The sequence below is a fragment of the Lutjanus erythropterus genome, chromosome 19 (assembly GCF_056507025.1).
Source record: "Lutjanus erythropterus isolate fLutEry1 chromosome 19, fLutEry1.hap2, whole genome shotgun sequence".
NCBI classification, from domain to species: Eukaryota; Metazoa; Chordata; class Actinopteri; order Lutjaniformes; family Lutjanidae; genus Lutjanus; species Lutjanus erythropterus.
In genome coordinates, this window is record NC_139335.1 from 7,938,949 (window position 1) to 7,955,816 (window position 16,868).

Sequence of the window (16,868 nt, forward strand, 5' to 3'; positions counted from 1 at the left end):
ACCATAAAGGGTTCTTCGGCTTATCCCCATAGGAATCCTGTTTGGTTCGTGGTAGAACCTTTTAAAAAGATTTCACTTGGAACCCCTTAGGAGATTTCTACCAAGAAGAAACGTAAAGGGTTATAGCCAGAATCATCTGTGAAAGATTTCACCCAGAACCTGTGAGAGGGTCTACAGAGAACCTTTCTATGGTGTAATGGTTCTACCCAGAACCCTCTCTGGGGGTTCATTCCAGAACCCTTCAAGAACTTTGATGATACTTCAGCCCTTCAGGAGGAACCCCTTTGGAACCCTTATTTTCAAGAGCATAGATGTGAAGCTTCATTTTCAGGACTTTTTAAACATTTTTTGAAGTTTATTTTTTGAAGTTTTACTCTCCTTCTCCCCTCAGGGCTGGAAGTGGCACAGTCCAGCTTGTTACTGGGTGGGAGAAGATCTGCTTACCTTTGATGAGGCCAGGAAGTCCTGTGAGGACCATGGAGCTGCACTTGTGACCATCACCAATAGGTGTGTATGACAACACACACACACACACAGACTCCCTTGTAGTGATTACGGTTAAAGACATCCAAGACAGTCTTTCTAAAAGTCTCTTTAAATGTTTAAAGGTTCGAGCAGGCTTTCGCCAACAGCCTGGTGTTCGGTCGCTCTGGTGACTCCTTCTGGATCGGCCTGCATGATCAGGGCAGCCCCAGCTCTTTTCACTGGCTCAGCGGGGATGAAGTGTCCTTCACCAACTGGAATCGCGACCAGCCGGGTAGGTCACATATGTCATGTATGATGTGATATTATATTGCAGGATGAACAGATTGTTGAATCAGTCCGAGTGTCGAAGCACTAAGATGACTTGGACATTTGATAATATCTTACTGGTCAAAAAAGGACTGCAGTAATGCTTTTGGAGCGGCAGGGATTTAAATGATCTAAGATGAAGTGATGTTCAGGAGAAATCGGATATCATGGTACATCATTAAAAGATGTATTAATGCCAGATAGATCTATTTAGTTCTTACAGTAACAGCTCATAAAGTATATTTACAAACCATATCAAAAAAGTTGGGATGTTGTTTAAAATGCAAATAAAAATTCAATGCAATGATGTGCAAATCCTTTTCGACTTGTTGAAAACAGTACAAGATAAGATATTTATCCGACAGTTTAAGAACATTTCCAAACACACACCATCCACAATCCATAATATCATTAAAAGATTCAGAGAATCTGAGATCTCTGCACATAAAAGGCAAGGCTGAATACCAGCATTGAATGCCTGTGACCTTTGACCCCCTCAGGCGGAGCTGCATTAAAAGCCCACATGATTTTATAAAGGATATTACTTCATGGACGCAGGAAACACTTTGTCAAACTGTTTTCAGTTAACACAGATCTTCGCTGCATCTATAAATGCAACTTAAGACTCACAGAAAGTGTGTCTGTGGTCTGACGAGTCCACAATTTAGATTGTTTTCAGAAATCATGGACGTCGTGTCCTCTGGGCTGAAGCGGAAACGGACCATCCAGATTGTTATCAGTGCAAAGTTCAAAAGCATCTCAGATGATACGGGGGTGTGTTAGTGCCCATGGCATCATGGGTAACTGTCACTTCTGTGAAGGTCCCGTTAATGTTGAAACGCACTCACAGGTTTTGGAGCAACATATGCTGCCATCCGGATGACGTCTTTTTCAGGGACATCCCTGCTTTTTTCTGACTTTTCATGTAAAATGTAACATACTTCTATATCCACTCACAACCTGTAAAAGTAGTTTTGTCTTTCTTCTGAAATGTTCACTTCAGTTCACCATTATATGAAGCAAAGAAAAGCAGCAAATCCTCACATCTGACAAGCCAGAGCCACAGATTTATTGGAGATTCAGTTTGATTATTCAACTGATTGTTTCAGCTGTAGTCTTTTATAAGTGATGTGGTATTTTCATTGTGTTTTTTTTGTGGGGGGGTGTGGGGTTAGTTACAGTAACTTCTTTATTCGGTCACTGTGTTGAGTTCCTTTCCCTAAGGGGATCATCAAACTTGAATCTTTTTTTCAACTGCCCAAAACATGACGTCCATTCGCTACCAGAGCCAACTTTGGATTTAATCTACAGAGAAGAAACTTGATTGGTCTCAGGTGGCTTTTCTTTGGCCAAAATACAGATTCAGCACTACATCCTGATATCCTGACTTGACTGCAAAGCAGAGCTGATTAGCCGGCAATCTGCCTATCTAAGACAGCTATCAGCAGCAGTAAAAAACAAATTTAACGTATCAAAACTGAACCGGTATGTTGTTGAAATTGCAAAGTGTGGTTGCATCATTGCGGCACGGTAGGGTGGAGACAACAAACAGGGCTGAATTCTCCCTGTAAAATTGAGGCTATCGTGGATGTTGGATTCACCATAGTCATAATTTCTAAACCAGACCTGGAGGCACAAAAACAGGCGTGGGCGAGTCCTCCAGCTTTAGAGTCGCTGATAGATCTAAAGATATGAACTGCCTGACCTCTGCACAGATTAGAGCTGCAGTTTGTTGCTCTTGTAGACACGACTGGTTTAAAGGACCTTTCGGGCAATTATTAACTTTATTTGTAGGGCTTTGTCACATGATGACATTTGAATTTTAGGAGAAAACCCTGTGAATACGGTGGATTGCCTTATGCTTCACAAATCATTTCACTTTTACAGAAATGTTATGGTCCCTTAAAATTTTCTGAAGTCACTAAGAACCTGCTGGCAACACATGAGGGAAGAAGCTGTGGGCAAACACAGATTTCATGGTTTGCCCTTGCAACATCCTAACGAATCCTTAGTGTAATTTTATGCAACTCGTCAGACATCCTCAGATGGACATTTAAGGGAAACCTCAGCCTAAGTGGTTTATTGCAACTGGGCAATGATTCATGAGGATGGTTAGATAAACAGAGCCCAGACAGCTTTTACAGAAAATGTTGGACCTTGTTTTGAGAAAAGTTTAATATAGGCTCCGACACTCAAAACCATTTTTGTAAGAAAGGTGTAATCACATTCTCCATGCATTTTTTTTCCCCTCCACATCATCCCTCTATTTCCACACGTTTCATCAGTGGAGCTTCTATCTCTTCCTCTCCGCTCACCTACGTTTCACCCTGTGTCTATTTCAGTCAACGTTAACGGCGGCTGCGTTTCCATGGCGACGGGCTTCGCAACAGGTCTGTGGGAAGTGAGGGAGTGTGCATCATCCAAGGCAAAATTCATCTGCCGCCAGAACCAGGACACGTCTCTGAGCCCCGAGCCCCCGGCCCCTCAGCCCACCCCGAGCCTCAGCGGCTCCTGTCCCAGTGGGTGGAAGAGCAACAGCAACCTGCGCTACTGTTACAAGGTTCATCATCAGTACTCTGCTGGAAGCGTCTTTTAATATCAGTCACACTTTGGTTTGCGTTAATCCATTCATTCAGTGTTGGGACTAAAATGACCTCAGCTAATATTTGAATAATTAATTACCTTTTTCTCATTTCTATGCAGAGACATCTCAGTGTATTACCTGTCCTTGTATGATCACTTTTTACAAAGTAGGATAACAACAGTTTTCAAGGTGATTTAGACGTTATAATTTATTTTTTTTAAAAGTAAACAGCACCAAGAATCTGACCAGGTATTTAGTGCCAGTCTTCACATTTTAACTCTCAAGTGTCATGGACAAAGTTCAGTAAGTTACAATGATATCCAGCTGTAATTGAACTATTTTAACCTTTATCACATGTGTGCAGGTGTTTCATTCATCCCAGCTGGAGCAGAAGCTGAGCTGGCTGCAGGCTCACCTGTTCTGCAAAAGACATGGTGCCAACCTGCTGAGTATCAGCGGCCCCGAGGAGGAGCACTTCGTCCTGCAGGTCCTTCATGAGGCCTTTGGGTGGGTGTGAACCTCTGACCACGTGACATGTGATGTAATACGATGATGATGATGATGGTGATGATGACAATGATGATGATGTGGTCTGCAGGGAGTCAGAGGACCATGAGCAGCACTGGTTTTGGATCGGACTGAACCGCAGAAACCCCATGGACAACGGCAGCTGGAAGTGGAGCGATGGACTGGCTGTGAGTAAAGACAACATCCGACCTAATTGTTAGAGATGGATGGGTCCAAATTTTATCAGTTCTGATCCGATTCTGATAATTGAATTTGGATATCTGGATATCAATGCTATACTGATACCAACACTTTTTCCATTATTATTATTATTATCATTATCATTATTATTATTATTATTGTAATGTGTAGATTTTTCATAATCTGGAAAGCTTGTTTAGTTTGTGTAATGTAACTTGTGTGATGGTGACCTCCGACCATTGTTGTATAGGATTGTGGCTTGTGATGCCTACTTGTGCTGCAGATAGTGCTGAGAGATGGCCCTCGTTTTTCCCATGATGCATTGCTGAGAGTTTAGGTTTTGTGTTCAAAAATGCAATGTTACTTTTTGTTAGTGTTTGTAACGTGTTTGTACAGAACATGGAAGTTTATTTTGGTGGTTGTCATTTTTGTGCTGGTTTATTGTACCATAAGTGAGGTGGCTAGTACATTTCTTCACTGCAGCTATATTTAAAAACTGAAATTTGGAACGTGTTTACCTTGTATTATAAGCTAGTTCAGAGTAGATCTCTATTCATGTCTCAATTCATGTGGCTTAGTGCTTTATTTATAAACAAATAATACATGAGGTTTGGGAATTTAAATCAGACCACAGATCAGTGACACGACTCTGATATTTGACAGTTATATGCGGTTATTGGATCAGTCCCATCTCTACTAACAGTGTACTAATAGATGATTGGTAAAAAAACAAACAAAATCTGTTTACTCTTTTCTTGTGTCTCAGTTCACATACCAGAACTTTGGCCGCTACTACTACAACATCCGACAATGTGCTGCAGCAGACTTGGGCACAATGACCTGGCTGGCCATGCACTGTGACTCTGAGTTAGACTGGATCTGCAAGATCCCCAGAGGTACAATAGCAACGGACCTCCCGTATTCTATTTCATGTTGCCAATTTTCTATTCACCTTTAGGAATACCTTTTTACACCTGCAGCCCCTATTGTGGGGACATCGCTCTCTGATTTGAGTGTCTCAAGATTTCTTCCTTTTTTATTCATTGCCTTTTGGGCCTCTGACATTTTCTATGTCATGAATACACTTTTCCATTGTGTGTATGTGTGTGTGTTTTCAGGTAGTGTTGAGATGGAACCAGAAGTTTCTGAAGGTCAGTCTTATTTTCTTAGCTTTGATCTTCTCTCAGCATACTGAAATTACTTCCTTGGGGCTTATTTCAAACCCTCACTATTCTGTCTCAATACTGTCTTTCCTTCTTCCCTTTTTCCCATCTGTCAGGCACCAGTTCACCGGAGTGGATTGGTTTCCAGGAGGCTGACTATAAATTTTTTGACCACCGCACCACTTGGGACCAGGCCCAGAGGATTTGCTCCTGGTTTGACTCCTCGCTGGCTTCTGTCCACTCAGCTGAGGAAGAAGCTTTCCTGGCCAACACTTTACGCAAGGCACTGCACACTTTATCAAAAACTTCATCATCATTTGAGTTAATTTCATTTAAGTGTGCAATTAAATACTTGTGGTTTAGCAGAGATACCTGACAAGTACAAACCTGTGTAATTATGGTGTCTCTGCATGGCATGCCTTCTCACAGTTTCTCTCTCACCTTCAGATGGCCAAAGTTGAGGGTGACAACTGGTGGCTGGGGCTGCACACCTACGAAAATGATGGCCGTTTCCGTTGGTCAGACCACTCTGTGCTCAATTACGTATCCTGGGCCCTTGGGAGGCCACACCCACTCAGCCGTGATCGCAAATGTGTTTACTTGTCTGCTAGCAAAGGTAAGGACAGCCCAAGACCTCGAGAGACAAAATCAAATGCAGTGCACATACATGAGCTTGTATTTTTGACCTCCTAACAGCGGACTGGGCTGATCAGAAGTGCCACTCTGACCTGCCCTACATCTGTAAGAGAGTCAATGTCACGGGCACCATTCCTCCAACTCCATCATCCCCCCACCCACCTTCAGGCTGTCCTGATGGATGGTCCTCCTACCAACATAAGGTAGAGCTGCAAAGCACCAGGAGTTCAGTGCAATGCAATTATTATGTTCAGTTGTATAAAGGATGCAAAATGTCTAGAATGCATCAAATAAGCATAGCTTACCATAGGCAGTGAACAAGCTAACAAAACAAGCTAAGGTGAAATACTCGCTTTTCTCTGACAATGACAATAATGGAGTCTGGCAGGCAGTAAGACAGGCAGACACTGAATTTCAACTCCAGAGTGTGTATTTTCAGAGCAGTGGGCTTTTGTTTTTAGTATAACAGGCTTACCTGTAGATTAACCGACAACTGACAGTCGTAAATTGCTGATCAACTTACAGTGTATCTGGTGCTTCTGTAGTGTTTCAGAGTATTTGATCAGTCACCCCGAGTTACTTGGTCTGCAGCCAAGCTGAAATGTGAAATGCAGGGAGGTGTTCTGGCAGTGGTGTCCAATCATTTGGAGGAAGGTAATTACAGCTGAACACGACCATCACAAAGTCACATTTTTCAAGTATAATTAGTCCAGCTGAATTTGTATGATCTGTCATTATGAGCAGCATCAAATGGATGTAGTATGTTATAGTACATTATTAGCATCCAGTCATTTTATTTTAACAGTAACTGATTGCTTGTTTAGATATTTAGATACTAGTTTAGATATTAATATTTTTATTTATCTATATTTATGGCACACAAGCAGACTGATGCAATTGATTCTCCCTCTCACAGCCTTTGTCACCACTTTGCTGAACAATGCCAGTGTGGACCTCTGGGTGGGTCTGACTTCAGACTCTAAAGGTCATTTCCAGTGGGCCAAGGCCGGCCTGCTCAGCTACACCAACTGGGCTCCCGGGGAGCCGCTCGACAACAGTGGACCACACCACAACAAAACTCCGGTACTCGCAACACTCACCTGTCAGCACTCATGCTATAATACTGTCCCTAACGTGTTTCTGTTCTGACAATCTCACTGTCACCTTTCAGGGAAACTGTGTGGTGATGATTCATGGGAACCCGCAGAAGAACGCTGGCATGTGGGCTTCCCGAGCCTGTGAGATGGAAAATAATGGCTTCATCTGTCAAAGGCAACAAGGTGAAATAATGAATAATGACTACAGTAATGCGCTTTAAGCACATGTTCTATATATTTCTGTATAGCGCTCATCATTTTAAAATTATTCCAAGTATATTAAAACAAAGAAAAAAGTCCTGAGCTTTGAGTTGTAGGTACAGAAGTTGTGTAAAGTTTCACTGTGTAAAGCCAGCCTAAGTCGTCAACAGTAACCAGAACTGTAAATGTACATTGTAATGTTGAAATATGATTTTTTTTTTCCCCACCATAAACAGAGAGGGGAAGTGCAGAGAGCCAGAAGGGATGGCTGACTGGGTTATAACTTTTCCACATAAATTTTCCTTTCATAAGTTGCCAAAAACGCTACCTACTGCCACATTACTGTTGTTTGTTCTCATAACATAGCTATGTTTTGAAGTGAGGATTCTCCAGATCCTGCTGGAGTCTAAAGCGTAAAAAGTGCAGAATATTTGCAGCACAAACAGAGGAGTGTCGCCTCAACTCATCTTGTGTGACTTTGTCGTTTCTTCAGACACGACTCTCCCTCCGGCCCCTGCTCTTATTCCTGCCTCCCTGTCAAAGCCAGTAGAGCTGGGTGGAGTGACTTACCGGGTGGTGGAGAAGCGCCTGGACTGGACCGGCGCTCTGCATCTCTGTGAGTCTTTGAATGGGACACTGGCCACGGTGAAGAATCCCTTCCAGCAGGCGTACCTCACGCTGTTGATCAACAGCCTGCGCCGGCCGGCCTGGATTGCTCTCTACAACTATGGAGTGAGACTAATAACTTACAGTATATCTAATAATTCGCTAAGCGATTCACCCGAGTAGGACAGTGTTTTCCAGGCTGAGTGAAACTGCAGTGAATTGCATCGTATGTGTTTGATGTTCTCAGGGACGGAGCTTCACCTGGCTGGGTGAAGAAGAACTTTCATATTCAAACTGGAAAGATGGGGAGCCCAATCAGTTGTCTGGATGCGGTCACATGACCACTACTGGCCAGTGGACGATGACTCCCTGTGATGATAAACTTGAGGCTGCTATCTGTCAAATTAGTGGTATGTGTGTGTAATCTGACAGCAATAAATATTCGTTAACATGTTGCACAAGTGCACCAGAATGTCACATATCAGTTTGTTTGCATTATTGTGTGACTAAAATACATTTTAACGCTGACCCTGTCCACAGCAGCACATTGAGAAAACTCAAAATTTCAAGGCAATTTCAAGATAACTTCGTTTGACTTAGGCTCAAACTTCATAAATCTATTGCAGTAAGTTGCCTTGGAGTTTTGAGTTGTCTCAATGTTTTTTCACAGTGAGGTAAAACACTGACTGTGGAGAAGTACTTCAGATCTTTAAGTTTTCTTTTTCTCTTTGCCAGATGAGCCTGTGAGTCACCAGTGGATCTACCCCGGTCAGTGCCCCCACTCTCTGGGAGGATGGGCGTGGGTGCCGTTCAGAAACCACTGTTACGCCTTCAACCTGCAAAGTCTGAAACTGCAGCAGGATGCACGCATGTCCTGTAAAAAAGGTAGGGAAGAGTTTCTCTGTTGTTCTGACTCTGTCAGTACTGTACAGCTCATGTTACTGAATTTAAAGCCAATTAAGAGCATCTCTTTTGACCTTCTCAACAGCAAACATAATTGACAAAACGCATCAATATGTCTAAATTTAGAAGTGTTTTTCACTGAGCCGGCTGCAGCGTGATCAATTCCCATTTCTCCTGTTGTCCATCTCTGTGTGTTTCTTTCTCTTTCTCTCTTCTAGTGGGAGCAGAGCTTCTGTCTATCTTGGATGAAACGGAGAACGGATTTGTGTGGGAACACATCCAGACTTATGCAGAACAGGCACATGGAGCTTGGCTGGGCATCAGCGTTAGAGGTCCAGCAACGTTGTCCTTTCTATCTCTCTCTGCAGCAGTGCACTTATTAACCTTCAGATTTTTAAAAGCTTCTCTTTTTAAATCCAAGCTTATTCATTTTATGCGACTTTCAGTCAAATTATCTCACTCTGCTTGCAGATAAGTTTCCTAATTTATTTTGTTTTTCCTGATTGATTATGATATCTTTGATAGAATAATTATGACACAATTAATTAAGCAAAGGAAACCTGATTAAGACAGATTTTCTCATGTCAAATAAAGCAAAGTGATTTATCACAGGAAAGTTAATTTATTTAAACAGCATTGTTATCTGTCAGTGCAATTAGATAATGTCTGTGAAATGCCCTAAAATATGCTTGAAAACCTCTGTGACTGAAGGCAGAACATGACATGATAAATTAGCTCTCCTTAATATAAAACTAAACAAGCAGTTGAGTGGTTAAGTGTGTCAGACGCTCCTCTGAGTGTGTGTGCATGTGTGTTCCTGCTGCAGGTAGAACTCTAGTGTGGAGCGAGGACACAGAGATGTCGTACACCAACTGGGAGGCTCATGATGTCGCCTTCTCCGTTCTGTCTCCGAACTCCTGCTTCTGGATCCAGAGCAACAGTGGTCTGTGGAAGCCGGGCTCCTGCAGAAATCGCACACATGGAGTCATCTGCAAGCAGCCTCGCAGTAAGAACACGCAAGACCATTTTAGCCAAAGGGATCAGGTCGAGTTAAGTCAGTTGAGTTTGAGATCAAACGAGTCAACAATGAGATCAGAGCATAGTAAATCATTTAAAACTCCCTGAGCGTGATGATCTGTGTGCAGGAGCTGACAGCGTGTCCTTTAAGAACAAAAACCAATCGATAAATCAAATATTGGCTAATCAGTTCAAAGAGGTTCACATACAGGCTTGGGGAGATTGTGGAGAGACTGATTCCATGTAATTAGGACAAAAAAAGAGAGAAAGAAAGATGAAAGATTATTATTAGCAGGATTAAAAATGTTAAATATATTTTAACATAAAGTACAGTATACCACCATACACAGTGCAAACACATTACAAAACCACTCTGGTCTCGAGGTAAACCAGCTAATCTTACAGTTTCCAACTCATTATCATGGTCTCCAGTGAAAAAATGCTTCACTGAGTGGAAATGTCCACATTATTTTGTCTTTAAAATCAGAAAAGAGGAACAACATCACAGTACAGTTTATGTTAAGCCTTCCAGCTGTGAAAATACTGTCATCATTCAAGGACTCAATTTAAATAAACATTTGCGGGCAAGACTGCCTGCTAATGTTAGCTACACAGAAATCCACCTGTCAGTACTACTGCTACCGAAAAATATGTTGGGGCCGTGGGCTGTAATGCTGGTGACCAGGGTGGTGTGTGGGTAAAAATACAAGCCACAGACCATGATTAATTTAGAGCAGTTTACTTGTGTGAAGTGTGAATAGCTACTCAAAAAAATACATTTAAATGTGCACTTTTACTGTGATTCAACATTGTTGGTTCAGGTCCTAGGTGCAGGTACTACTACATGACCTTGTGTAACCTGTTTGGTAGTGTGACCGTGTCTATCATTATTATATGAAATCTTTGAGCATAAATTTTTAGGCTTATCTATGCAAATGAAACGAAAGTGTTGAGGAAATTAAATGAACCATGAAGCATCATGAAGTCTACTTTTACTAACTGCCCCCTTTTCCATTTCCAGGTACTGAAACTGCAACTGTAACATGTAAGTGCGAGTTATTCTGTTCATTTATATGTCTGTATAAAGTGAATTATTTACACTAAATCCTGACCTCCATCTTCTCCCTAGCGGATGGCGACCACCTGCCCACTCTGATTGTTGTCATGGTGACAGGCCTGGTGCTGGTGGTGCTCATTGTCGGCGTGATCTACTTGTACCGTCGGCGAACTGTTGGCTCCCGGGGTTCCTATGAAGGGGCCCGCTACAGCCGCACCAACTCCAGCCTGACAGAGCAGACTGAGAAGAACATCCTGGTGTCGGACATGGAGCTGAACGAGCAGCCAGAGTAGCAGAGCCGCTCCGGACTGGACCCAACCAGGACTGGACCCACACAACTTCACGCAGGAGAGGCTGACCCAGATACACAATGTGGCATTTATGTTCTTTTGTCTCTTTCAAAACCAAAAAAGATTTTTGAAGTGCTGAAGGGCTGTGTAGAGCACAGCAGATGTTTAGTTTTTAAACTGAATCCCCCGCCTTCTCGGCCCTCTTTTGCTAAGACAAAAACATTTCAACAAATCAGATCCTTCCGTGTGTGCAGCCTTTACTCAAAAGCGCTCATGAAGGCCATAAACGGATCCACTGGGAGTTTAGTTTTATCGCAGCTGGAACACATGAAATCGGTTTTATGAAATGACTCCTCGCTGTCTTCCTTGGTGCCAAAGTAAAGTTTTGTTTGGTGTGTATTTCCTTTATTTTTCCCAGTTTGATTGAAATACTTAAAATGCAAAAAAAAAAAAAAAATCCTATCACAGTAACAGATCGACCCTTAACAGACACCATTTGTCTCTGTCCTCTAAATACACAGTCTCAGTCATCTTCAGGACCAAAGTCATTTTTTATTTTTAAGTTGCTGATGTTTTTTTTTTTCTTTCTTGCCATGACGGTATTTACCTAAACTCGAGGTGTGTTTTCATTGTGTCGTTGTGTTCATGTCCTTTGCATTGATTTGTCGTTATCTGTGCAGCTGCAGAGAACTGTTACTGATGATGCATGTGTGCTTTTTACAGGGTTGGGTTGTAATGGATCACATGTGTATTTCATAATCAGATTACAAAAAATAAGTAACATAATCAGACCAGATTACAGTTCAAAAATGTGTAATTAGATTATAGTTACATTGTCAAGGATTACTTGATTACATGTTGGATTCCATCTTTAAAATATGGCAATTTAAGTATTATTAAACTAACCAATGCTCTATTAATGAAAAGGTGACAGACAAATGAGACAACCGTTCTGCAAAAGAGCTTGATGTATTTTTATTCACACTGAAAATCTTTTGAGATGTTTAAGGGGCAGTTCACCCCAAAATCAAAGATACATATTTTTCTTTTTGGAGTTGGAGATATCAGCCGTAGAGATGTCTGCCCTCTCCCCAATATAATGGGACTAAATGGCACTCAGCTTGTGGTGCTCAAAGCACCAAAAAAATACATTTGAAAAACTCAACATTGGTGTCTCTTTCCAGAAATCATGATGCAGTTACTCAAGATAATCCACACACCTTTTTATCAGCAGTTTTGTGTCAGAACTGCTTTCTTCCGGCTGGTTTAGAATTTTTCGAGTGTGCTTTTGTGGAGTGGAGAGTCTATTCTGATTATTTTGGAGAAAATGCGGACATCTCTACGGCTGATTTAAAAAAGAAAAAAACTCAGCAACTCACACAAGCTAGGCAATCTAGATGGATACATACCACCACAGGCTATGGGAAAAATATGTATGTTTGATTTTGGGGTGCACTGTACCTTTAAAAAGAAAAACACATATGTGGAACTCAAATTTTTGTGGCTGGGCTGGTATGTTTGATTTTGAAGTATTCGAAAGTCTGCAGATTTTATTACATTTTTTTGTAGTCCAACAGATTACGTTACTAATCAAAAAATTTGCCATGTAATTTGCATTCAGTAACATTTCACAATAATCTGATCCAACCCTGGCTTTTTGTGAGCCTGCCTCTCTCCCCTCTCTGCTCTGACACGTCAGCAGCAGCTGTCAGACGAGCAGAGGAGGAAGAAGAAGAAGAAGAAGTCCAAATGTGAATGTGTGGAAGGTGACAGGGACCTCAAACCGTCTGAGGGCAGTACAGTGGAACTGTGCACATTACTAATACTACGTTCTCTTGAGAACTTGTATTGGAAGCTGGTCTTTAAATGGACCACGTTGTCTTTTTGGTACTGCAGGACTGGAGGTTGTCATCAAATGATCAGACCTTCAGTTTCCACGGCTCTTTGTACATTTAGGCACTTTCTGCTATTATCCTGAGCTTATTCAATATTAGTCATCTACTTGCCTTTAGTCATTATCCCGAAGGCACAGCTGCTGCTCTCCTAACTTTTATTTGTTTTGGCTCCTCATGCCACCATCTGGAGCTGATTCAGCATTTTTAAGGACAGTAATTCTCTTTGTATTCACCATGAAAAAGGTTTTGCAATTTCATATTTGTCTGATTCATCATGTTTATGAACCGCAGTTCATTTTTCTGTATATTTTTTCACCTGGCTATTTTTTCTCTTTGTCTTTTTAATGATGCAGGTTTCAATATCGGTTTTGACTGAAATACAACATTTGGAAACTTTCTTACTTTTATGGGGTAATTGCCAACATTGTAACCTCTCACTGCCCCACAAAGGAAAACATCCCTTATGTGAATGACACCGTTGTATATACGAGAGCCAAAGAATGTCTTAAAAGTGAATTTACTACGAGAAAACCTCCTTCTGTTCTTTTTCTACGTCATTTTGAGATTTCACATTCGTGCAGCACAATGACCACATTTTTCAGAGTTCATTTGCCCCCTCAAACATTTTTCTTTTCCTCTCAGCTCTTTGCCTTTGAGTGCATTTCTGTCAGGAATGCTTTGGAGCCATTTCAGTCTGAGGCTTTTGGTGTTTCACTGAGCTGCTGTGAAAAAAAAAACAGCAGCTCCATGAGTTGGACTAAGATAGAGGGGGAAGGGAGGAGGAGAGAGAGTAAGTTGAAGTGTGTGTATGTGTTGTGTGTGTGTGTGTGTGTGTGTGTGTGTGTGTGTGTGTGTGTGTGTGTGTGTGTGTGTGTGTGTGTGTGTGGTGTGTGTGTGTGTATGCAGTATCCAGCTGTGGAATGTTGAGTCGGCAAGAAGAGCTCAGTGGCACGTCTGGAACCAATCAGAGAAGGAGGGCTCAGGGACATGAAGGGTCAGAAAGAAAACTGAAAAAAAAAAGGAAAACTAGACGAAGGAGAAAAGGGGAAAAAAGGGGGAAGTGTGAGGTGGAGTCGTGATGTAGGAAGAGACGAAAGGCAGGGAAAAAGGAACGTAAAGGGTGCAGTGGTTTGTCCCTGCAGGCTTACCCCGGCCTCTGCTGGTGGTTTATTGTACAGGTTTGTCTTTATGTGCGGTAGATGTGAACTGACTGAGGTGGCGATGTGAAGGTGCGACGACCCTCGGCGTGTTCCCTAATTAAATCATTTTTGTGATTCAGGCTGGCTCTTGTCCCTGTGAAGATTACCTGAAGCACCTGTTCAACTTTTTTTGAAAGTTTTGTGTCATTTTTATATGAAATGAATAAAGTCTATGTTCTCAAAACTTCTGATTCCACAGTTATTTATATATTATTTGTTAGGGAACAAATTCTCACGTAAAATAGCTCCCTATTTACTCCCACAGTCCATGTGTTTGTAACCTATTAGTAAGTTTTCCCTGTTGTCAGGTTTATAAATCTCCAATTCCAAAAAAAAAAAAAAGTTTTAATGTTGTGTAAAATGTAAATAAAAACAGAATGCAATGATTTAAAAAAATCTTTTCAACCTATATTCAGTTGAATACAGTGCAAAAACAAAACATTTAATGTTCAAACTGATTACCTTTTTTTTTTGTAAATACTGACTGATACTAAATCTGATGACTTCAACATGTTCCACAAAAGTTGGGACAGCAGCAATTTTACAACTGTGTTACATCACCTTTTCTTTGAACAACATTCAGTCAGTGTTTGTGAACTGAGGACACTAACTGTTAAGTTTTAAAAGCAAATTCTTTCTCATTCTTGCTTGATATATGACTCCAAGTGCTCAACAGTCGGCACAGCACATTTCTCCAGTTAGCTTCTGTCCATCTCAGATGAGTTCAGGCCCAGAAAAATCTGCCACTTTTCTGCGTGTTGTTGATATATGTCTTCCTCTCTGCATGGCAGAGTCCTAACTTGCATTTGCAGATTCAGCGACAAACTGTGTTTGCTGACAGCTGTTTTTTTTAATGCAGATTTTAATGCAGTGCCGCCTGAGGTCATAGCTCACAGACTTCAATGCTGTCTTTAGGCTTTGCTCCATTACGTGCAGAGATTTCTCTAGATTCTTCAAATCTATTTATTTTATTTTAGATTTGTGTTGAAAGTTGTTGTTGTCAAACTGTTGAACTATTTGCTCATGCAGTTTTTCTATAAAGTGGTGAGCCTCATCTCTGTATACTATCACATGTCACCAATTAACCTGTTTACCTTTTGAATTTTTACAAACAGGCGTTTCCTAGGCATTTCACAACTTTCCCAGTCTTTTGTTGCCCCTCTCCCAATTTCTTTAAAATCGTGTTGCAGGCAGAATGAGTGTGCATGTGAGTGTATATTTACAAAAATAATAAGTGAATCAGTTTGACAGCTGAATATTTTCTCTTTGTACTGTATACAGTTGAATATAGGTTAAAAAAGGGTTTTGCATATCATTGCATCCTGTTTTTATATATGTTTTACACAGTGTCCCAGCTTTTTTGGAATTGGAGTTGTTCATTGTGAAGCAAATTCTCCAGTGAAATTGATTCCTGTTTACTCCCACAGATCACGTGTTCGTGACCTATTAGTGAGTACCCTGTTAGTTCCCGTTGTAAGTTTTATAAGTCAGTGAGCTGGGAAATTAATTCGGAATTGATGTGTAAAGTAATTGATGTTGACTGCAATGTTGAAGTTTTTCCACAAGAGGGCACACCTTGCCTTCTGTATGGGACACGTCCTTCTGTTCATTTCATGGCATTTGATTCACTTTCGAGTCCATTTGTCTCTAGTTGTTTTCTCTGTTGCATCATATCTCTACAGTGCTACAACTACCAGTTGTTTTTTTTGTTGTGATCAGTGCAGAATTTCTGTTGCTTAATGATTGCAATCTTCTCTACAGTTGAATTGTTTTATGCAAGCAGCTGTGATTTTGCCTGATAACATGTTGCTGGGGAAGAGGAAGAGTAGAAGGTGTAAGCCATGCTCCACCCCCTCTACGCACAAGCTGGACTATGCTTGAACAGGTAGACCAACCCAGAGCCCAGTGGCTGTTTCAATCCCAGCAGCACCTGGTGTAATGGAAGCTCATGGCCTCTTCCTGCCAGAGACCTGCACCTCTGCAGCGTCACACCCAAGCCTGTAAATTGCTTGTTATTTAAATCAAACTGGCTCTCTGTAATCCATCTCACTTAGGATGAATGTCACAACTCATCCAACAGCATGCCGCAGGCACTCAGTTTAAAGCATCCAGGGGTTATGTACTCCAGCGGTTGTTTATGAGTTTCACAGCACCGTCGCCTGTCGTTTTTAATGTGTCTCTGGTGTATGGAAATTATCCACGAGGAACTTTTACTCTTAAACATTTTTGCATTTTTCTCTTACAACAAATTACACCTTTTTCTGTCTGTTAAATTTCCCTGTTTAACATCTAGCCTTATTTGCATGCCATGGCTACAATCTCCAGTCTAAATACTTTGTCAGGTTGTATTTATCTTTGGGTGCAGCCTGGGAACCAGACAAATCTGCCAGCTCATGTTTCATTTGCTCTGGCAGACACATGCATAATTCACATTTGTGAATTAGTCAATGCCAGGCTGCATTGTAACTTACTGTAATGTTGTAGTACCTTGTTGTCCTAAATATTTATCATGACGATCATTAGGTACCTGTGTGCGGCTGCATAAGCCACCTCAAATATGAAACTTTGTCCCTTAAGATAAATATTTCCTTCAACTGAGGAGTTCACTTAGGAGTGTTGAATAAAGCCTCTTGCTTGTCCTCTTGCCCATGTGTTTACACTGATGGTGCAGAAACACCAAATCCGTTGACATCAGGTTGACAGATCCAATTAATTTTCTA

At 41.3% G+C, this 16,868-nt stretch overlaps 1 protein-coding gene across 1 annotated transcript in view; it reads left to right on the plus strand.

Annotated features, from left to right (window-relative positions):
- mrc2 (mannose receptor, C-type 2) overlaps nt 1-13,480 on the plus strand; it is a 38,758-nt gene extending 25,278 nt beyond the window's left edge. The window contains exons 10-29 of the mRNA XM_084743824.1: nt 392-507; nt 609-757; nt 3,135-3,352; nt 3,741-3,883; nt 3,975-4,071; nt 4,851-4,980; nt 5,203-5,235; nt 5,364-5,530; nt 5,695-5,863; nt 5,944-6,086; nt 6,429-6,537; nt 6,800-6,966; nt 7,055-7,163; nt 7,675-7,913; nt 8,035-8,197; nt 8,523-8,672; nt 8,909-9,022; nt 9,517-9,696; nt 10,729-10,752; nt 10,837-13,480. Coding sequence (XP_084599950.1) covers nt 392-507; nt 609-757; nt 3,135-3,352; nt 3,741-3,883; nt 3,975-4,071; nt 4,851-4,980; nt 5,203-5,235; nt 5,364-5,530; nt 5,695-5,863; nt 5,944-6,086; nt 6,429-6,537; nt 6,800-6,966; nt 7,055-7,163; nt 7,675-7,913; nt 8,035-8,197; nt 8,523-8,672; nt 8,909-9,022; nt 9,517-9,696; nt 10,729-10,752; nt 10,837-11,057 — 2,841 coding nt within the window. The 3' untranslated portion in view covers nt 11,058-13,480. The remainder of the gene's footprint in view (nt 1-391; nt 508-608; nt 758-3,134; nt 3,353-3,740; nt 3,884-3,974; nt 4,072-4,850; nt 4,981-5,202; nt 5,236-5,363; nt 5,531-5,694; nt 5,864-5,943; nt 6,087-6,428; nt 6,538-6,799; nt 6,967-7,054; nt 7,164-7,674; nt 7,914-8,034; nt 8,198-8,522; nt 8,673-8,908; nt 9,023-9,516; nt 9,697-10,728; nt 10,753-10,836) is intronic.
- Nucleotides 13,481-16,868: the final 3,388 nt, after the last annotated feature.